The 23170-nt window shown below is 40.3% G+C and overlaps 2 protein-coding genes across 2 annotated transcripts; one reads left to right on the top strand and one right to left on the bottom strand.

Annotated features, from left to right (window-relative positions):
- Positions 1-174: 174 nt before the first annotated feature.
- LOC115975689 (transmembrane protein 234 homolog) lies at positions 175-990 on the bottom strand. Its single transcript, XM_031096574.1, has one exon. The coding sequence runs from the start codon at positions 879-881 to the stop codon at positions 486-488; it is 396 nt and encodes a 131-aa protein (XP_030952434.1). The 5' UTR covers positions 882-990; the 3' UTR covers positions 175-485.
- Positions 991-15370: 14380 nt separating this feature from the next.
- On the top strand, positions 15371-16601 carry LOC115965042. Its single transcript, XM_031084253.1, has 2 exons — positions 15371-16015; positions 16191-16601. Exons 1-2 carry the CDS (start codon positions 15371-15373, stop codon positions 16599-16601), a joined length of 1056 nt encoding a protein of 351 aa, XP_030940113.1.
- The last annotated feature ends 6569 nt before the right edge of the window (positions 16602-23170 follow it).

Below are 23170 nucleotides of genomic sequence, written 5' to 3'. Positions count from 1 at the left end.
TTTGTTCATATACCAAATATGGTTTCTTTGTCGCTCTCTGGCTATTTTTATTGAACATGTTATGTTACTTGTATCAGGTTATTGTCTATGTCAGTTATGAACTATCTAATACATGAAATAATCAGCTTTTTCTCATTTTCTAACCAAGTATGAAACAATGCAACTTATATAGTTAAACATAAAGGCACTGGACTTGGTTTATGTAACCATTATATTGTTTCATCAACCAAATCAATAAAAACCATAAGATCCAGATTTCTATTTCCCTATCCTCAAATTATAAGCTAGGATTCCTCAAAAAAAATTTATAAGCTAGGAACTAATTAATATTACAGACACAAACACATGACAAGGAAATGGAAAAAAAAATACCCAACAATGCAAACCCCACATCCACATGAATTTTACATTTTGAAAACCCCAAATAACATGGATCATAATTTTTTTTTTTTTTTTTTAAAATCCCCTTTTGGGGGGTTACAAAGTCATTGCGTACAAAGCCAAACCCCGAGAACAATGAGGGCCGTACCAAACAAGGCGTGGGCCAAGCGGGTCTCTTCCCCTAAAAGCATTCCGAAGACGGCAGTCGCAGCAAATGTGGTGGCATTGGTGACGGGCACGGTGAGAGAGATGGGAGTGTGGCTTAGAATAACGAAGAAAGTAGCGGAGGCCGAGAGGTTTATGAAGAAAGGGATGGAGTATTGCCAGATAGAGAGGAGAGTGAACCAGTTTTTGAGGGAAGAGAGCAATTTGTGTTGTGGCGATGGTGTTGGAGTGGATTTGAGTGCTTGGTCCCACAAGAGAGCGCCGCGGCGCATGATGGCGTTGGTGGCGCCCCACACTAGACCCACCGCCACCATCTTCTCTACGTCTCCGATCATCTTGTTTTCACTCAGACACTCTGGTCAGTCTGAATCATATTTCTATTTCACTTGAAAGTGAAAGGTCGACTTTGATGAATGTTTTGGGAACGAGATGCCTAACCCTAGATCAGATGGTTGGTCTACCCTCGTTTAAAAAAAATATATATTTTTTTTTTTTTTTTTTTTTTTTTTTTTTTTTTTTTGACGAAAATGCATTTTTGGTTCCTACATTTTGGGCTAATTCTCGATGGAGCCGGATTTCCTCCAAATTGGTTTGGAGGAAATCCTCCAAACTGGAACAGCTGTCACTTAATGCAATTGACACTTAACCTTGCACATGACCCATTTTAATTGAAGAGTTGTTAACCCTAATAGTGTTAGCCAAATTTTCTTCTCAGACATACATTGATACACAACCTCACGCCTCACGCCTCTCTCTCATCCCCTCCACCTTTGTCTTGGTTTTCTTAGCAAACTCAAACCAGCGAGCTCTTGTGAGGCGGAATCTACGGCGGCGGTTTTGACCGGCAAGAGCTTGTGAGGCGGAATGGACGGCGGCCACACCTCTGTTTTTCTTCAAACCTCAGACCGGCAAGAGAATTCGGCCACATACTACACATGGCCAGCCTCTCTCCTCTCTCTTTCTCTCTTATCCCTCCTCCCAAACCAGCAAGAGAATCCAGCCACCCACTGCACACGTCGTTCCTCCACCGATTCCGCCCCATCCCTTCTCTCTCTTTGCCATTCCCATCCCCCACCCATATCTTCGCCGCCAAGGACCACCGATCCTACCACCCATCTTTATAAGAGAGCAAATTGAAATCTCTTCTCCCACTTGACAACATCTGTTCTGCAACATCATCTTCACCCTTAATCGGTAAAGGTCCGATGTTCCTATATGAAATTTCTAAAGAGAAACGCTGTTTAATTTCAAAAGAGAGCAAACTGAAATCTCTTCTCCCACTTGATGATATCAGTTCTGCAGCATCATCTTCTCTCTTAATCGGTAAGATCTGGTTTAATTTCCTATATGAACGTTCAGCCCGCTCTATTTTTTTTTTTTTTTTTTTTTTTTTTTTTTTTTTTTTTTTTTTTTTTTATACTGAGAAAGGTAGCTTTCCTTTGGTTTTAAATGGATATATTTTTTTTAAGTTTTTATGGATGTAATAAATTTTTATTATTTTAAAGAAAATTAGACCAGCAATTTAATTTGGAAAGAAGCTGTTTGTGATACGGGATGTTTAACCTTAAATTCTATATATACATTTTTGATTGAGTTTATGAACCACTTTTGTTCCTATTCAAATCCACTGGTGATTATTGTTTCTTTAAAGTTTGGTTATATTCATGAGGCTTTGAGTGTTTCTGTTGTGATTCAAATGAATTCTTTGTTGTTGGCCATTAAAATCTCTAGAGGCTAAAAAGGTTGTAAAATTTTCTATTAAAAAGAATAGAAAGATCATATCAGATTCCAAAATTTTCATAATCAATGGAAAGATGGTCAAGAAAAAACTGTAAACTAAGAGACGTTTTTAGTTAGTTTAATTTTATTGTCTTTATTCTATGCAAAATTACTGCTTATTTCTTTCAATTTCTTTTATAGATGCAAGTCCATATCATATGAAGCACAGTGCATTTAAGCTCAAGAATGCTATTATGCAGCAACAATATAAACTCTGTTTACAGAACAAGTGCAACTTTAAGTTCTTTCTCATAATGTGGACCTTAAGGGTTAAAAGTGAGATCCAGAAGACTTAAATGGACAAGAAGATTAATATTTGCACAGTTCGCTACCGAGGATAGCTGCTATATAAGTGTAATAGGGATGACAGTTAGTTCAGAAGAGATGTGCAATCCCCATGGAGAAAAGCTACATTTTTGAAGTGCTTTTTGTGTCTACAAATTTGCCTAATTGTTCTTTCTCTGGCTACCTAGTCTCTTAAACACAGGTTTTGGGGTAGCTTGAATGTTGATTTTGGACCCAAGGCCCTTCTTTATGTAATTAATGAGGATAGTAGCAAGTCCTCTTCCTTTGTATTGCCTTGATGTTCACTGCTTTGTATTTTAATAAAATCTTTTTCTCATAGCAAAGAAAAATGATACAACACCTTGCCACGAGACAAATTTTTTAGCTTAGGGCAAAGAGAGCTTTTTAGAGTTGCTTTGTATATTTAATTTACATCCTTCACTATGCCTCGTTATACAGATTGTTTGAATTGGCCAAGTATATATATATATATATATATATATATGTTAGTTGCTGCAACGACTACAAATGCAAAATCCATAGCTTATATTCTATGACCAACCAAGAAATGAATCCATTGCGTTCTCAAAACTCATTGCAACAGTACAAAACAAGACAAAATAGAGAGAACAAAACAAAGAAACCTTTTTTTTTTTTTTTTTTTTGGAGAAGAAAAAAAAAACTAATCAAATGTAAAAGAGATGTCATTTCAAGTGGGCAAATGACCATAAAGTCTCCAATGCAACAGAACTGTTTACATTATTCCAACTTTCTAAGATGAATCAATCTTGTTGCAATTACTATAAATGCAAAATCCATAGGTTATGTTCTGTTACCAACTAAGAAATGAATTCATTGCATTTTCAACACTCATTGCAATAGTATAAAACAAGACAAAATAAAGAGAACAAAACAGTTTTTTTTTTTTTTTTTTTTTTTTTTTTTTAAGAAGCAAAAAACAGAACAATCAAATGTAAAGGAGATGCCATTTCAAGTGGGCAAATAACCATAAAATCTCCAATGCAACTGAACTGTTTACATGTATTCCAAAATATCATGATAAAGTTTGATCATGAAAAAAAAAATTGCAATCCTTTCTACAAGAAGGTGAATTTGGTGGTCTAATTACAACTTTGAGGAGGAAAGCCAACCAAGTTGCTTTTTACTACAAAAGTTGCTGCTTTCTTCTGCAATTCAAGCTATATTTGTTTCACCTAAATGTTTTATGCCAACCAAATCTATATCTAAGTTTAAAATTCCTAAATCTTAAAGAGAGCCAAATAAAAAGAAAAACTCAACAAATCTATTGCTAAATTTAAAGTTCCTGAATTTAAATTTCCATCCATATCATTTTATTGCATTCATTTAAAGTTGCATTGTTCAAATATGCAAATACATAGATACAAATATATAAAAATGAACTTTCCCATCACATATGTCCAAATTGTGATGTCCAAAAAATCTGTCCAAATTGTGTTGTCCACAAAATCTATCCAAATTGTCAGATATGCTTTCCAAAAATCTGTCAAAGTCAGATGTGCTGTCCAAAAAATATAAAATATTGTCAAACTTCTGTCCACTAGATGTTATATAACAGCCAATATATTGTCCAAAAACTGTGCAAAACACAAGGAAAACAGCCAATATGGTGTTTTTCAAAAGTTGTCAATATCAGGATCTACTAAAACCTGCAAAATATGCCACCAAATATAAAATAAGTGTATGGAAAAAAATAACTAAAAGGAAAATATAAGTTTAAGTTGTAGCAAAATTTATAACGACTATGCACACCTGATTCAAGCCATATAACCCAACGTGATCTTGTCCAACTAAAAATTCACAATCAAAAGATTCCTACATATAGCATTTAAACAAATCAATATTTCATTTTCTATGCTAATGAAAGTAACTGGATAGTAGGATATTAGACAAAATTTATAAGTATACCTGATTCAAACCATTTAACCCAACAACATTGTCTTGTCCAACCAAATTACTACAACTGAAAGATTCCTGTATATGACATTTAAATAAATTTATGGGTCACTTTTTAATATTAGTAATTGTTTAATAGGATATTATAAAAAATATGTAAGTAGTAGCATCATACCTGAGTTATGTTATCTACTAATTGTGATGGTTGTTCAACATTACTATGTTCTTTGTGAGAATTAATATTAACTGAGGAATCGACCTATGTGGGAAGAAAAAACAATTGTCACATAAAACAAATTTATGAACCTACAAATTCATGTTCTATAATGGAATGTAAATGAACTTACTCTATTTTGGCCACCACGTGATTGAACTTGTCTTGCTCCACTAGTCTTTTTGGGTTGATCCTTCTTACTTTGAGATTTTTTTTATGTCCTTTCTAATGAACTTTTCAACCTTCCTCTTGGACGACCTACAGTAGGTTTTGTTTTGACCCCACATATGCCTTGAGAAATGTCCACATGTGACTCAAATCCACCGTCACCTTGTAAAACATTCTCGGGAACAACTTCACCATGGACCTCACCCTCCATAGAGGACAAACAACATTTAATTCTCATTTCTTGCAAATCCTTCAATAATTTGTCAAAACATTTATCAACATGTTCATACATCATCTCTCTCTCTGCTGCAAGTGTGTTAATTTGAAGACATTTGTGACTCAAGTGAGAAATACGCTTTCCCACTGACTCTTGAGCACTACCTTTAACATCAATGCCACGATAGTCCTTAATAGAACCAACATTTGCATCTTGTGTCCATCTTTTCAATACATAATGGGTTGGAATTCTCTTAACATTTTTCTTGTCAAGAACTTTCAAAGCATGGGAACATAGAATTCCCACAAAGCTAAACTTCATTACAACTGCATTGGACTGTCGTTGTTGAGGCTTCATATTTGACTAAGTGCTCTTGAGTTCTGTTTCGATATTTCACTTTGTATTCTGTGATAGAATCAGATTTACTAGGCTTGTAAATAGTACAATCCACAATCTTCACATATTCATCTTGAAACATTTTGAATATTTCTGGAGTGTACACCTTTGCAACATGTCTCAACATCTCAAAATCAAATAGTAAAACTGGTGTTATTTGTCTCATTTTGAACTTTGCTTGTAGTTCTTGGCTTCGCTTATCAGACAATACTCTAGAGTAATGTCCAAAAAATTGCAAAAGACCATGTTTTGGCTTCAAGTATTTCTTCAACACACCATTCATTGACTCACTGCGTTGAGTGCTTTTCATATCAGTAGTGAACATATCTCGACCGTATACCATACACCATTTCTCTTTCACATCAAACATTTCACGCAACCATGGATTATCAGTTAGATCATATGTCTCAAGCATGTAATTCCAAGAACCTATCCATTCATTTTCATCTTCAAAATCATACACACAATTACTAAAATCATTTCGAAATTGGCTTGATGAATTAAATATATGATGTAGGCACTTAGCAGCATTCTAATAAATATGCCACACACATAGACGGTGATTTGATTCAGGAAACACATCTTCTATTGCATTAGCCATTGCAGCAGATTGATCTCTAAATATAGTTTTTGGTTGTTTCCCCGACATTGCACTCAAAAAAGTTTCAAACAACCACTTGAAAGACATTATAGTTTCATCATAAAGTAAAGCTGCACCAAAGTTGATTGTTTATGATGATTAACCCCAATAAATGGAGCAAAGGGTCGACCATATGAATTTGTTCAATAAGTGGTGTCAAAACATATAACATCCCCAAAGTGTCCATAATCAACTATAGATCTAGAATCAGCCCAAAAAATATTCAAAATTTGATTATCATCATCAAGTTGTATAGAATAAAAATAAGATGGATTTTCTAATTGCATTTTTCTAAAGTGATCCATCACAGCACGACCATCTCCTCTCTTAAAGCCTCTCTCCTCTTGGAATTTACATGATTTTTATAGTCAACATTCATAACCACCAACTTGCATGCTCAATAAATCTATGGTTTGTTTTATTGATACTCCAGATTTTTCTGCATCATCCGCAAAAGCTTGTTGGGCAGGTGTAATTTTCCTATTTGATCTTAGCATGTGTTTCATTGGAGAAGGGGCAAGCTCATGATTATGTTGTTCGTGAAAAGAAACAACTTCTAACATACCATCTTTTTGAAGTTGACAAGTAATTTGTGCTAAACAACCAATTCGTGAAATTGGGTGATGAAAAGATACCTGTTCACGACGTTTGTCAATAGCTCGTTCACCTTCTTTTGAACAACAAAATGTTCTTCTCTTAACATGTCCAACACTTCCACGCTTAAAATACTGTTTCCTTACACTGAAGCCCATTCTATGAGCATATTGTTTGTAAAACTCATATGCACTATCATCATAATCAAATTTCATTCCAATCATTGGTGCCTTAATTTCCTTGTTGTGTTTACTCGGGGTGTTTGGACTGCCATCAATAGGTTTTACTTGAGCTTCTTCCTAAATCCAAAAACCAATCCAAAAACCAATAAAAAACAATAGTGTTAAGAATATTCAATATGAAAAATAATATTCAATTTTTTTCACAGATTTTAGCAAAGGGAGTAAGCAACCTCAGAATCTTAGAAATATTTTGATGTGCCAAGTTCTTTTAAATTTGAAGCAATATTCCAAGAATTTATTGTGTTCCTTAATTTGATCTAAATATTTTCTTGAAATATTTCTCAATTTTGTTAATCAATGGCATAAGTTTCAGGGTGCATGGTAACAATGACATTCCATTTTATTCTTGTTCTATATTATTTTAGTGCATTTTGAATACCCCATGACAAGTGTAAATTACACAATATTGAAATCTCCTTCCCCCTAAGCCTAAACAATATTAGATGGCAGTGAATAAACTTAGAATTAATGAGCCATTGGAATTGGAAATTGGATCAACCAGTTTACTTGTTTCCATCTTGTGTAAATAACCCAAATTCTTTCATAGAGTAGAAGTAAAATTTAACTTGCCCATACAAAACTAATGAACAAAAAGACACACTACTAAGCTTAATCCAATCTTCAATATTCAAACTTCAAATATAATGCAATTTGAGAAACCAATTTGAGGAAATAATTATCTTTAAAGAAAATTAGACCTGAACAAATTGAGAAACATTGCATTTGTCACTGTCAGGGAGAATGCCGAGACACGATGGAGTGGTAGAAGCGGTGGGAGCGGTGGTCCTTGGCGGCGAATTTATGGGAGCGGCATTAGCTGAGTGAGAAATTGAATGGGGCGGAATTAGCGAAGGGGGAAGCGGGTGAAGAGGAGGAATGGAGATATGGTCCGGTGAGATCGGCGGCTGCTGCATGTGGCCGCCGTCCATTCCGCCTCACAAGCTCTTGCCGGTCAGAACCTCAGGTTGAGACGCGGGTTTGAGGAGCGAGAGAGAGAGGGGCTGTCCAGTTGGTCCGGTGAGACCGACGGCTGCTGCACGTGGCCGCCGTAGATTCCGCCTCACAAGAGCTCGCCGGTCTGAGTTTGCTGAGAAAACCAAGACAAAGGTGGAGGAGATGAGAGAGAGGTGTGAGGCTTGAGGCTGTGTATCAGTGTAGTCTGAGAAGAAAATTTGACTAACGCTGTTAGAGTTAACATTGCACATGACCCAAGCTTAAGTGTCAATTGCATTAAGTGACAGCTGTTCTAGTTTGGAGGATTTCCTCCAAACTGGTTTGGAGGAAATCCGGGTCCATTCTCGATTTGTTCCCTAAATTGATTTCGTTCCTAGGTCAATCCCTGATTTCGAAAAATTATTTTTATTTTGGTCCCTACCATCAACCCAGTAATAGAAAAACCTGAGGTAGCAATTATGCTGACACAGACAAAAAATAATAATAATAAATATGACGTTAGCATCCATGTTAGCATCAAATTTTAAATATATATATATATATATATCAATTTTAACAAAATTTAAAAACATAAAAACAAAATTTAAAACATAAAAAATAAAAATACATCAATTCAGATTTGAATAAAAATAAACATAAACATGAACACAAATCACAAGAACACAAGAACATCAAGAAATTTATATAAAAAAAATTAAATTAAATTAAAAAAGAAACCTTAAATCTAATTTAATTAAAATTATTTTTAAAAAACAAAAAAAAAATCCTTTTAATTCTTTTTCTTTTTCATTAACCTAATTCTTTTTCTTTTTCTTTTAACCTCTTCAGCGATTAGACCCAAACTCTAAACTCTCTCAATCTCTAATTCTCTCTTTCTCTCTTCACCCTCGACGAAATCTCTCTCCCAAACTCTCTTAAAATCTCATCTCCACCGATTTGCCAAACTTTCTCAAATCTCAATCATGAGGTCGCCGCCGTTGAACTCGTTCATCCGTCGATCTGCCTGAAAGCTATTGCGGAAGCAATATAAAACAAAATTATATTTTCATTTAAAGATCGTTGTACCACACAACTATGGATTCTAAATAGAACAAAATTGCGTACCTCTCTTAACAACCCAAGCGTGTTGCCTCCCAAGGTAATCACGTCTCTCTCTCTCTATTTCTTTTTGAGTTTTCAGAAAACTGCAGTATCACACAGTAGTTCTAATGGCCAACCACTAATATGATATTTTAAAATCTTATTTTATTTAAGGCTTCTAAAACCCAAGAGAGAGATTGGACGTGGGATCCTCAGGGATCCTAATCTTCAGCTATAAGATTTATCAATAACTTGTTGAACGTTATTGACTTATCTTGAAACTCTTTCAAAATTATTTCTTAATAGGCGAAAATACACTTTTGGTCCCTACATTTTGGACCTATTCACAATTTGGTCCCTAAATTGATTTAGCTCCTAGGTCAGTCCCTGATTTTTTAAAAATCGCTTTTAAAATAGTCCCTGCCGTCAACCCAGTGACAGAAAATGCTGAGGTGGCAAACGAAATGTACTGTTTGCTGACATGGCTAATAAAATAATAATAATAAAATATTTTTAAAATTTTTTAAATGCCATGCCAGCATTGTCTGAATTAAAAAAAGCCACATCAGTTTAATTAAAAATATAAAAATAATTTATGTTTTTCAATTTCAATTTAATTCAAACTAAATTTAAAAAAAAAACTTTTAAATTTGATTTTATTATTATTATTGCTTTCATTATTTTTTAGCTAAGAACACAATAACTTGTTCTTCAGAATCCAAGAACAATCAAACTAGAACAAGGGCACAATCAAACCCAGAACAATGCAATATTTCATACAAAATCCCTATCCTCCACCGAAACCTCCAGAACATGAAAAATTCATCAAACCCAAACCAAAACCAACATGAGAAAACCAACCCAGAACTTCATCAAACACCACCCCGCCGATCAACAACACCAAATTCGCCATCAACAACACCAAATCCGTCGTCAACAAACCCAAATCCACCATCAACTCGCCATCAACAGCACTGAATCCACCTAGTCGAAGCCCAGTTTGAGTCACGGTCCACTAAACAGTACGAAAACGACCACCGATCTCCACCCCGATCAAACCCAGAAAAACCCAGCCCTCTCCAACAAAAATGACCACCCCGACCACCGATCTCCACCCCGACCAAACCCAGAAAAACCCAGACCTCTCCAACAAAAACGACCACCCCGACCATCGATCTCCACCACGACCAAACCCATGACCACCCCGATCAAACCCAAAAAAACCCAGACCTCTCCAACAAAAACGACCACCCCGACCACCAATTTCCACCCCGACCAAACCCAGAAAAACCCGCCCTCTCCAACAAAAACGACCACCCCGACCACCGATCTCCACCTCGACCAAACCCAGAAAAACCCAGCCCTCTCCAACCAAACCCAGCCATCTCCATCTCCAACCAAACACATAATCCAAGACCCATGGATTATCGATCTCCACCTCCATTACCGACCACCCCACGGAAAACTAGAAAGACCCAAAGATTAGAGAGTCACGTTTAGAGAGAGAAAGAGAGAGGGATTGAAAGCTTGAACAAAGAAAGATACAAACAAATATACGCACCAAGAGACAAAGAAAGAGAGGATCTAGAAAAAAAAAAGATACAGACACAAACACTCACCATATTTATTTATTAAGTTATTTTTATTTTGATTTTTATTTTTTCAGTTTATCTTAAAAGAAAGAAGAAAATGAAATAGATACAAACACAAACACAGACATGCCAGCTTAGAATGAGAAGGGGTGTTAACTTAATGTTTGTTTGTTAAGAAAGTTCAAGAAAAATTGAAACTATAAATTGTTTTCTCAATATTTAAAATTGAAAAAAGGTTTTATTTTATTTTTTTTATTTTGAATTTTTTCAGTTCAATTATTTTTATTTTTTATTAATTAAAATGATGACTTGTCATTTTTAAAAGCAAAATAAATTTTTTTAATATTATTTTATTTGCCACGTCAGCGATTAACATGCCACCTATGCACTCCGTTTGCCACCTCAGCATTTTCTGTCACTGGGTTGACATCAATGACTATTTTAAAAACAATTTTTAAAAATCAGGGACTGACCTAAGAGCTAAATCAATTTAGGGACCAAATTGTGAATAGGCCCAAAATGTAAGGACTAAAAGTGCATTTTCGCCTTCTTAATATTTTCAACCATATCAAGAAAATATTTGAACTTCTACAGATTGCAATAATGTCCATCAACATATTGCAACTGACCCCTGAAGATTAGAGAATTACAAATGAGGTCCCATTTCATACAATTTTATATCTATGTCCTTCCACCATACTATATTCCCACAAGCCACTAGGACTAGATAAATATCACTGTCATGTCCCTAGCTTATGTGACCCTTAATTTCTTGATTTCATAATTTCTATTGGACTCCAAAATATCTTTAAAAAAAAAAACTATTTAAATATATATATATATATATATATACATACAATATTATATATATGAAAAACATTTTTGAAAAATGTCATCGACCGGTTTTGTTTTGAGTCCAACGTCAATATGAAAATCAACTGAATATACTATCTTCTTTAGAGATTGGTGGATTCATTGTTGAGCATTTATATATTTTACTCATTACACACATAACCCAACATGTCTGTATATAGCCTTTAAAATTGGCATCACCAGTTGACATTATCAAAGTTATGTGCATAATAAATAAATATACACAAACCCCTCATGTTTGAGGACAATAAAAAAAATTGTGATAGAACAACCTTTTAATTAACAATGATCACTCCATAAGGTGTCCTTGATCGGATCCAATTAGTGTATGTACTTGTTACATTACACCCACTTGTTTGCTTAAAGTCACTACTTCAATGATGGAGTAAATCATCCTATCATATAGCAATACAACAAGTGTAGGTTTCAGTGGTAATATTCAATTAATATCCACAGCCTAGAATAATTTAATAATCTATGAAAAATCATTACTCCCTGTCTTTGGTTCCTTAACCATTAACATGATTTTTCCTATTAAGGAGACATCACATGCCACATTTAAATAATGAAATATACCTATAAAAATTATGAATGTGAAAATAAAATTTTATTATCAAATAAAAATGCATAGTATTGTTTTTGAGGGAACATAATTCTAACACTGCCAAACTCTAATGACCCAAACTCTCTCTAATCTCAATGATGAGGTCGCCTTTTCCGGTGAAGAAGAGCATCGCCGCCCGTGATATCTACAGCTCAAGCTACTACTAGTTTACCTCATTATCCATGCTTAGCTTCTACTTATTAATGTCCTTTGATGCTCAGAATTTTTGGGATTTTTGTTGAGACTGGGTTTATGATATATGAGTTGTACCTGTCCTGTATGTAGTTACTATGTTTGCTTGATTCTTGTTTATGCCTTTTGTAGTTATTTTTGCTTCTCTCTCTTTTCTGTGTTTAATGGAAAGGGGGAAAAGTAGAAAATTTATATTTATTGAAAATTGGAAATGACATTTAAGATTCGATGTGGTGGTAACTTGTTTTTTGTGGCTTGTTTTTTGGATTGGTGGTTGGGTCTACTGATGATTTTGGTTTGAGTTGTGATCTAGGTTTCGTTTGTGTTTGATCTCTATTTGTGATCTGGGTCTATGTTTGTGTTTGATCTCTGTTTCTTTTTTTTCTTTTTTCTTTTTCATTTGTGTTGTTGTGATCTGGGTCTGTGTTTGATCTCTATTAGTGATATGGGTTTGTGTTTGTGTTTAATCTCCGTTTCTTTTTCTTTTTTTCTTTTTTTCGTTTATGTACCCGAGTTTGTGTTTGATCTCTATTGGTGATCTGGGTCTATGTTTGTGTTTGATCTCCATTTTTTTTTTTTTTCGTTTGTGTTGTTGTGATCTCAATTTGAGATCTTCGTTGTTGGGTTTAAGTTCTTCGTTGCAGGGTTTGATTAGGAAGAACACGAAGAACTAGTTGTAATGTTCTTATGAAAATTAATAATGATAAGTAATAATTATTTTTAATTAAATTAGATTTAAGGGTTTTTTTTTTTAAAAAAAAAATTATTTCTTTTTTTATATAAACTTTCTGACATGGCTTTGTTAAAAAATTTTTAAATGCTAATGTGGCATTTAAAAATGCCAAATAATTATTTTTAATAATATTTTAATGGTCATGTCAGCGCCACATTAGCAAACAGGGCATTCCATCTGCCACGTAGAAGGTTTCTGTTACTGGGTTGACGGGAAGGACCAAAATAAAAATGATTTTTTGAAATCAGGGACTGACCTAGGAACGAAATCAATTTAGGGACCAAATCGAAAATCGGCATAAATTGTAAGGACCAAAAGTGCATTTTCGTAAAGTTTTTTTTTTAATAGCTCGTTATCATGCACTCAAGTGGTGTCCAATGGGACAAGCACTCAAGTGGGAGTCCAGATAATCAACAAGTGTAAGGCCACGATGGCTTTAAAGAGGCTATATAAGAAAGGTAGTCCTCATAAGGAAGGACACGTGAAAAAAGGGAGAGGAAGAGAAAAAGAACTGGAAAACTTAAAGTAAGAACCAGCAAATATCTATCTCATCTCCTCGAACTAAGAATATATGGACATTAACAAGATCTTCTTGTGTCCAAGTGTTATGTAGCCCAACCTTAGCCTCTATCTACTTCGCTAAGGCCCGATTCTACAACCCACTTTCTACAAATTCATTGTTTCAGGGCCCCTTGGGCCAAGACCCCATATTTGTTAGGCTTGGGCCCCAAATTGAGACTCTACAATTGGCGCCGTTTGTGGGGAGAACTTGTGCCTCAGCAAGTACAACCGTTAGAAATGGAAGGATCAGGTCTGCGACAAATGGGTCCCGTAGATTCCCAATGGCAGGACAACTTTCTTAACCTCGAACGGGAAAGAGATCAAGACAAGCGACGTGAAGGTAGCGTAAATACCTCCCACACAAGTAGAAGCCGTTTGAGAGGGAAAGGTCATGCATCCCAAAAGCGAGGTGATAACAGGGCTTTCCAGCAAGAAATTGACGACTTGAAGAGGAAGTTGCGCTGAGCGCAGCAAAGGCGTACTTCCCCCAGTCCGGACACCAACGATGAAGAGGACAACGAATACAGGCGAAGGTCGAGAACCCCACTAAGTGAAACCTTCTCCTATTAGGAAGAGCAACCTCACAAATGCGGCCACAAAAGTCCGTCTTACCAGGGCCTAGCAAACGACGCCATAAGTAGGGCCCTGGACTGCATCTCCTAGTCACCCTTCACGCACAAGATAGAGGGGGCTGAACTTCCTCGACGGTTCCACCAACCCACTTTTGCCATATATAATGGTCGGACGGACCCCGTAGAGCACGTAAGTCAGTTTAATTAGAGGATGGCCATCCATTCCAGAGATGAAGCTTTGATGTGCAAAGTGTTTTCGTCCAATTTGGGACCCATGGCGATGAAGTTGTTTGACAGCCTTAAGCCAAACTCCATAAATTCTTTTAAGCAGCTAACCCAGGCTTTCGGTTATCGCTTTATAACGAGCAGTAGGGTTCCTCGGCCCTTGGATTCCCTCCTGTCCTTATCCATGCGAGAAGGAGAGACCCTGAAGGCCTACTCGGATAGGTACTGGGAGATGTATAATAAGATAGAGGGAAATTATGATGACATCACCATCAGTACCTTCAAGAGGGGCCTGTCGATAGAGCACGGTTTAAGGAAATCCTTGACTGGGAAACCGGTCACCAGCATGCGCTAGCTCATGGACCGAATCGACAAGTACAAGAGGGTCGAAGAGGACCAACAGACGAGAAAGAGTAAGGCGAAGGTTGTCCCTCAGGAGAAGAGGGACTTCAGGTCGGACTGATTTAGCAACAATAACAGGCCGAGAAGAGATTACTCGGAATAGTCTGGATCCACCGAGGCGCAAGCAGTCCACGCTGTGTTCCGGGATCCATTACATAAGATCTTAGAAAAAGTCAAGAATGAGCCGTTCTTTGAATGGCCAAATAGGATGGCGGGCAACCCCGCGAAACGCAACCAGAACTTATATTGCGAATACCACTAGGAACCGGGGCACACCATCAATGACTGTAGAAATCTAAAAAATCACTTGGACTAGCTAGTCCGAGGGGAAAAGCTAAGACATCTTTTGCATCATTCCGGTGGCCGACAAGAGCAGACGAGCATCAAGGCAAGACAAAGCACCTTGAGATCGCCTATTGGCATGATAAATGTCATTCTCACTGCTCCAGGAAGAACCGGCTCCCATCCTTTCAGAGTGATGTTGGTGGCCCGACTCCCTGCTGAAGCCGATGACTGTGAGTCTAAGAGGGCTAAAGGGATGGCCTCGCCCATGCTCGGATTCTCGAATGAGGATAAAGTTGGAACCATCCAGCCCCATGATGATGCTCTGCACCTTGAGACCGCCTATTGGCACGATAAATGTCATTCTCACTGCTCCAGGAAGAACCGGCTCCCATCCTTTCAGAGTGATGTTGGTGGCCCGACTCCCTGCTGAAGCCGATGACTATGAGTCTAAGAGGGCTAAAGGGATGGCCTGGCCCATACTCGGATTCTCGAATGAGGATAAAGTTGGAACCATCCAGCCCCATGATGATGCTCTAGTCATCACACTCAGGATTGGGGGATATGACATGAAGAGGGTGCTAGTCGATCAAGGTAGTGCTGTGGAATTAATGTACCCTGACCTGTACAAGGGGCTAAGGCTGAGACCGGAAGACCTGACAGCATACGACTCCTCTTTGGTAAGTTTCGAATGGAAAACCATTACTCTGAAAGTCCAGATTAGACTGCCTATACAAACAGGCTTGGACATAGTGGAGGTGGACTTCATAGTGGTGGACACATATTCGCCCTACACTGCCATTGTAGATAGATGTTGGCTTCATGCCCTAGGGGCTGTCTCCTCAACCTTACACCAAAAGGTGAAGTATCCGTCGGAGGGTCGGGTCAAAGAAGTGATAGGGGACCAAGCCATGGCCCGGCAATGCATGGTGTCTGCCATCTCGCAACGGTCGAGTGACGAGCCCTCAACCTCTACCGAGAATGGCTTATAGCAATTAACAGCCCTGGCCACGGCCCCAGGAGGTGGGGGACCAGCCGAGGAGGCAAGTTGTGAGGACTTGGAAAAAGTTCTTGTAGGCTCCGATTAGGAAAGATTTTTTTCAGGTTGGCTCGAAATTGCCACCCCAAGAGAAGGAAAAGCTAATTGATTTCCTCAAAGAAAATGTGGACGTGTTTGTATGGGACACCTACGAGGCTCCGGGGGTCAATCCAAATTTCATATGCCATCATCTTAATGTTAGTCTGGCCGTTACGCCTAAGAAACAACCTCCTCGGCGACCGTCGAAAGAGCATGTTGATGCGGTAAGGGAGGAGGTGATGAAACTAAAGAAAGCAGGGGCTATCAAAGAAGTTTTCTACCCCGAGTGGCTGGCCAATACAGTTGTGGTGAGGAAGAAGAGTGGGAAATGGCGAGTCTGCGTAGACTTCACGAACCTGAATAAGGCCTGCCTAAAGGATCCCTTTCCTATGCCTCGGATAGACCGATTGGTGGATTCAACCGTGGGACACCCTTGAATGATCTTCTTAGACACCTTTCAAGGATATCATCAAATACCCCTGGCTGCCGACGACCAGGAAAAGACGGCTTTTGTCACCCCCATTGGAAACTACCACTATAACCTTTTGGCTTGAAGAACGCCGGGTCCACCTACCAGAGGATGATGACCAGGATGTTTGAGTTGCAGATGGGTAAGAGCATCGAAGTCTATATAGAAGACATGATGGTGAAAAGTAAGGTGGTGTCCGAGCATTTGAGGAATCTTGGCGATATCTTTGAAGTCCTGAGAAAATACAGGCTGCGCCTGAACGCGTCTAAATGTTTGTTCAGAGTGGGATCAGGGAAATTCTTAGGCTATATGGTGACCCACAGAGGTATTGAAGTCAGCCCCGACTAGATTAGAGCTATCCACAGCATGCAGCCTCCTCGGAACCCCAAGGAGGTCCAAAAGCTCACCGGCATGATTGCTGCCTTGAACCGTTTTATCTCTCGTTCGGCGGATAGGCGTAGGCATTTCTTTCTCTTATTAAACAAGTGGAAGGGGTTCGAGTGGACTGAAGAATGCGCTTTGGCCTTTAGCAGCTTAAAGAGTATCTGTCTCGGCCACCAATCATGTCTAGTCCTGAAGCCGACAAGGTTTTATTCGTCTACATTGCCGTGGCCCTTCACGTAGTGAGCCTGGTGTTGATCCGGATGGACAATGGCATACAACAATCAATCTATTACGTGAGCAAGTCATTGCATGAGGCTGAGATCTGTTACCTCCCCTTGGAAAAGGCCATCTTGGCGATCGTACAGGCCACGCGAAAGCTCTCCCACTATTTCCAAGCACACACAGTTGTTGTATTAACCCAACTCCTACTTAGTTCAATACTCCGAAGTGCCGATTACACAGAGAGAATAGCTAAGTGGGAGACCATTCTTGGCGCCTTCGACATTTGGTACATGCCTCGCAACGCTGTGAAGAGTCAAGTCCTCGCGGATCTGGTAGCTGAGTTTGCTGAACCCTCACCAGAAGAAGGGGAAGGGATACCAAGCACGGACAAAAAATTGGTCAGCACAGTCTCTCAGCAAGGACCCACCTGTTAGAAAGCATATGTTGACAGCGCAGCAAATCAAAGGGGCTCTGGGTGGGACTCGTCTTGATTTGCCTCGAGGGGATTACCATCGAGAAATCACTAAGGCTAGGTTTTTCGGCCACGAATAACGAGGCAGAATATGAGGCCCTGTTGGAAGGAATGTTTATGGTCGAGAAATTAGGCGGGAAATCCATAAACATGTTCTCTAACTCAAGACCTGTTGTAGGACAAGTAAATGGGGAATTGGAGGCAAGGGATGAAAGAATGCAAGAGTATTTGGTCCAAGCCAAGCGCTTGCAGACGCGTTTTAACTCTTTTAGCCTAATGCATGTGTCCAGGAGTGGAAACACCCACGTTGATTCTCTTACCACGCTAGCCACCTCCTCGGCGCAATGCCTACCTCAGGTTATACTCGTGGAAGATCTCCACAGGCCCTCGGTGGTGAAGGCCGAGTTGATGTATGTTCACAGCGTTAGGGCGGGGCCTAGTTGGATGGATCCTTTAATATTGTTTTTAAAGGAGGACGTCTTGCCCGAGGAGAAAAGCGAGGCCGACAAGATTAGAAGAAAGGCTTCTCGATTCTGGCTGTCCGAGGACTTGAAACTGTATAAGCGCTCATTTTCAAGACCGTACTTGCTATGCGTACACCCTGATGCCACGGAGCTTATCCTAAAGGAATTGCACGAAAGAATTTGTGGGAGCCATACAGGGGGTAGATCCTTGTCCCATAGAGCCATAACCTAAGGTTACTAGTGGCCGAGCATGCAGAAAGAGGCGCATGAATACGTGAAGAAGTGCAACCAATGCCAGAGGTTCACCCTAAATATACATCAACAGGGCGAGGCCCTAAATCCGCTATCTAGCCCTTGGCCATTCGCGCAGTGGGGCCTAGATATCCTAGAACCATTTCCTAAAGCGGTGGGGAACAAGAGGTACCTTCTTGTCGGCACTGATTATTTCACAAAATGGGTCGAAGCCGAACCACTGGCAAACATTAGAGACGTAGATGCCAAGAAGTTTATTTGGAAGAACATCGTCACTAGGTTCGGAGTCCCTCACACCCTAATCTTGAACAATGGTCTCCAGTTCGATAGTAAAGCTTTTAGAAGGTATTGTAGAGAGTTGGGAATTGCGAATATATACTCCACACCGGCTTACCCACAGGGGAATGGGCAAGCCGAGGCCGTCAATAAAGTCATAGTAAATGGGCTGAAGAAGAGGTTAGATGACGCGAAGGGGAGATGGGTGGAAGAACTGCCCCATGTCCTGTGGACGTACCGCACCACGCCGCGCAGATCCACAGGGGAGACCCCCTTTTCGATGACCTATGGAGTTGAGGCTGTCATTCCTCTAGAAAAAAACTTCCCAACACTGAAGACCAACACATTCTGTACAAATGTCAACAACAGGCTGCTGGAAAAAAGCTTAGATCTCATCGAGGAAAGAAGGGAAAGAACAATGGTCCAACTTGCCTACTACCAACACAAAGTTAAGCAAGGTTATAACGCCAAGGTGAAACTAAGGCTATTAGCACCTAGGGATCTGGTATTAAGAAAAGTGCTTGGCACTAAAAAAAATTCCGCGTGGGGAAAGCTTGGACCAAATTGGGAAGGCCGTATCGTATCACCTCAGTGGCCGGCATAGAAGCCTACTTTTTAGAAGATTTAGATGAGCATGTAGTGCCACGTTTTTGGAATGTAAATAACCTAAAAATGTACTATTATTAATGAAAGTTCGTACTTTTGGTACTACCCAATGTGCATTCTTAGCTAAGTATTAAACAGAACCCAAGTTCTGCGTGGCTCCTCGGACCATAGGCTTGGGGGAAATTAATCACTGTGCGTTCTTATCCAAGTGTTAAACAGAACCCAAGTCCTGCGTGGCTCCTTGGAGCACAGGCATAGGGGAAATTAACCACTACGCAGTTTTTAACTAAATGTTAAACAGAACCCAAGTCCTGTGTGGCTCCTCGGACCACAGGCATGGGGGAAATTAATCACTACGCAGTTTTTAACTAAGTGTTAAATAGAACCCAAGTCTTGCGTGGCTCCTCAAACCACAGGCATGAGGGAAATTAACCACCACGTAGTTTTTAACTAAGTGTTAAACAGAACCCAAGTCCTGCGTGGCTTCTCGGACCACAGGCATGGGGGAAATTAACCACTATGCAGTTTTTAACTATGTGTTAAATAGAACCCAAGTCCTGCGTGGCTCCTCGGACCACAGGCATGGGGGAAATTAACCACCACGCAGTTTTTAATTAAGTGTTAAACAGAACTCAAGTCTTGCATGGCTCCTCGGACCACAAGCATGGGGGAAATTAACCACTACGCAGTTTTTAACTAAGTGTTAAATAGAACCCAAGTCCTGCGTGGCTCTTCAGATCACAGGCATGGGGGAAATTAACCACTACGCAGTTTTTAACTAAGTGTTAAATAGAACCCAAGTCCTGCATAGCTCCTCGGACCACAGGGTTAGGGGAAATTAGTTACTATTCTCTCATTTATACTTAGCCGTATCACTTAAACTATGAGTAATGGGTTATCCTCGAAAATCTAGTAACACAGTCGAAATTCATTCACAATGAAGGCAAAAATGGAAGCAGTAAAATAAAGCTTAAAGAGGAAATTATATCATTCATTAAGCTCCGAGATGTGTCATCTTACAAACCTTAACAAAAGCTAAGGAAATGAGAAACAAAATAAAATGACTACAAGAGAAACCCTATACTAATGTCCTAGACTTTATCTTGGGTTGAGCTCTTTGCAGCGCCCTCAGCCTCGGGACGGTCACCTCTTGCTGTAGGTTTAGGCTTGGCGTCCATAGCTTGCGCGACAACGTCCTTTATAGTAAGGGCGTCCTCAGGTGACTTGTCCTTAGCTAGTGGCTAGGCCTCTTCATTCCCCCCTTTCCCTTTAGGTATGATGGAATCAAGAGCATTGGTCGGGGCAAAATGGGGTTCCTCAGGAGGATCCGAGCCCAGAACATAGTGAATATCCTCAGGGAAGAAGATATTCTCGAGCCTCCTAAGGTTGGAATTTGCAGGAACTACCGCCCGGTCCTTGGCTATGCCCCAGGATTCGGTGACGTAGTCCCTGCAAACCCCAGCCACCTCCTCAGTCAGTCTGGCTTCAGTGTCCGCCACTCCGTGCTCATAAGAGGTTGCCACTGCAGCCTCCACCGCTTCCCTGGCCAAACAAGCCACCTCCTTCGCCTATAGCAGTTGCGCCTTGAGATCCGAGACCATTTGCTTCTCGGTCGCAAGGTTTATTTCTGATAAGTGAAGCTGCTAGCGCATGTCCTCGGCCTGCTTCGTTGTGGTCTTAAGGCCTGCCTCGGCACTGTCCTAGGCCTTGTTTAAGCGCTCTTTTTCCAGTTTGAGAGCGCCCGTAGCTTTCTCCACGGCAAGGCAGGACTGAACCTCAGTGTTCAGCTCTTCCCAAGTGTTCTTTGCCCATTCCTTGACTACGAAGATTTATTGGGTGACCTGCACAGGAATAACGATAGAATCATTAAAACGAAAACTATAGATAGACGAGCACGGAATAAGAAACCTGAACAAGGGAAGTCTTCATTTTACCATAGCAAGGTCTCTCTCTTCAATGACATGAAGAGGTCTGGTTGCCTAGTGGCTCGGAGCCTATCCATGTCACGAGGCAAGAGGAGGGGCTGCTGCAAAGCCTTGGCAAGGTAGGACGCCTGCCCATGCTGGGATTCCCAAAGAGTTGCGTCCCATAAGATGGGGGTGTCGTCCAGCTCTAGGCGGGGAGACTATATGCGCTGCTCCCTCCTAATGGCAGCCTCTTCTCGGCTATCAATGGACTTTGTCCTTTTGTCCTTGGGCTCTTTGCCTTTCTTCTGTTGTTTGGCCTTTTGGGGGCCGACCTCACCCTCCTCCAGTTCTTCCACTGGCCTTTTCTGCCTCAGGTTGGGAATGGGTTATAGCGCGGGGTTAGTAGAAGAAGGAGGAGGAGGAGGGAGTTTAACTGGAACCTGCTCCTTGGGGGCTTCTTTGGAGGATTTCCCCTTGTTCCTATTGGACATAAGCCCCCTCAAATCAGATCTTGGCTTTAAGTGCATACCCGCCTCTTCAATTTCCTAGCTCGTGTCAATCCGAGCAACTACCAGCCTAGGAAAGTGAGCCGCCGAGAAGCGATCAAGATCCGAGCCGGAATCTGAAAGCTTTACTGGCCTTGTTGCTACCTCACCCTCCTCGTGGAGATGGAAGCGATTGATTTCAGCTTCAAGGGATGAATGTAAGGAGTCAATTCCCTCCCCTAGAATGGCTGCCACTTAGAGAACACGCTGAGTGGGTAATTGGACTGGTGGTAAGTCTCTCCGAGCAAGGAAGCCTGGCTTAGAAACGTCAATACGGGATAATCGGGGACTCCCAGCCCTTATCGCTTGACCCACGTCCACAAAAGCACGGGAGAGAGGCTCGTAGTCCAAGATGAGTTGAGCGGCACGCAATTGCCCGTCCTTGCTCACAAAAATCTCGGACTTGAGGAGGTAGTTGAGAGCTTGTACGTTGACCAAATTTATCCTCGGAGTAGTGTGCGTTTTGTCTACAAGAACCCAAAGGGAAGTTTATGTTAGTCCAAGAAGGCAAATAAACAAAGTCGAGATCAAAATAAGTGAAAGGAGAACTCAAAACTAAGATCCCTGCTGGGGGACCTGACCCTAAAGTGCCCCACCTGGTGCTCCTGCCCTAACTGGGCAGCGAAGACCGTTGTGCCATGCTTCAGAGACAATCAAATAATCATCCTTCAAGCCTTTGTTGGACTTAGGAAGGCAGGATATCAGCCTCACCTCGTCGGACCTAGATTTCAGGTAATACGACTCATTAAGGCTGTGGCACTCGTACAAGTGAGCTACATCGTGCCATGAGAGGCCGAGGTTCATCTGTTCGTTTAAAGCGTCTACGCACCCTAAGATCTGGAACATGTTAGCGACGCACTGGTGGGGGGCCAGCCTATGACCGCGCAAGTAATCCCTAGTTATCCTCCCCATAGGAATCGTCATTCCTCCTTCTACGAAAGCGATCAAAGGAATGATGACCTGCCCCGTCTCTCTCTTAGTTAGGATTTGGTTCGAGGAGTAGTATTCTAGACCCACCCTTTACGGGATACGGTATTTGGCCCTAAAACCTTCCATGCCGGCCAGAGAATCTACAAGGTTCTGAAATTTACCCATCCTACCAACCCTAGGTGGCATGAAAAAGGGGTTTACTAATGGAAGGAGGCCGAGGAGAACAACAAAGAAGGGGAGTTAAGGAACACAGGAAATGAACACTTACGGGGAGCGTGAGTTCTAAACCTCTCGAGCTTTCAAAGGATCCGCCGGGAATCCTTACAGAAATGGCTATGGACTTTTGAGTGTTTCGCGAGAGAAAGTGCTGAAATGCTCTGGAACGCTTGAGTGTCTTTTCTAAAAAAGGGAAAGTAATTCCCCTCAGAGGCCTTATATAGCATGGGAAGAAACAGACGGGATTACTCCCGCTCAAAGAA

This window comes from Quercus lobata, chromosome 2 (genome assembly GCF_001633185.2).
Source record: "Quercus lobata isolate SW786 chromosome 2, ValleyOak3.0 Primary Assembly, whole genome shotgun sequence".
Lineage (NCBI taxonomy): Eukaryota > Viridiplantae > Streptophyta > Magnoliopsida > Fagales > Fagaceae > Quercus > Quercus lobata.
Note: the sequence above shows the minus strand (reverse complement) of the source record. Positions and strands in the feature narration are given on the sequence as shown.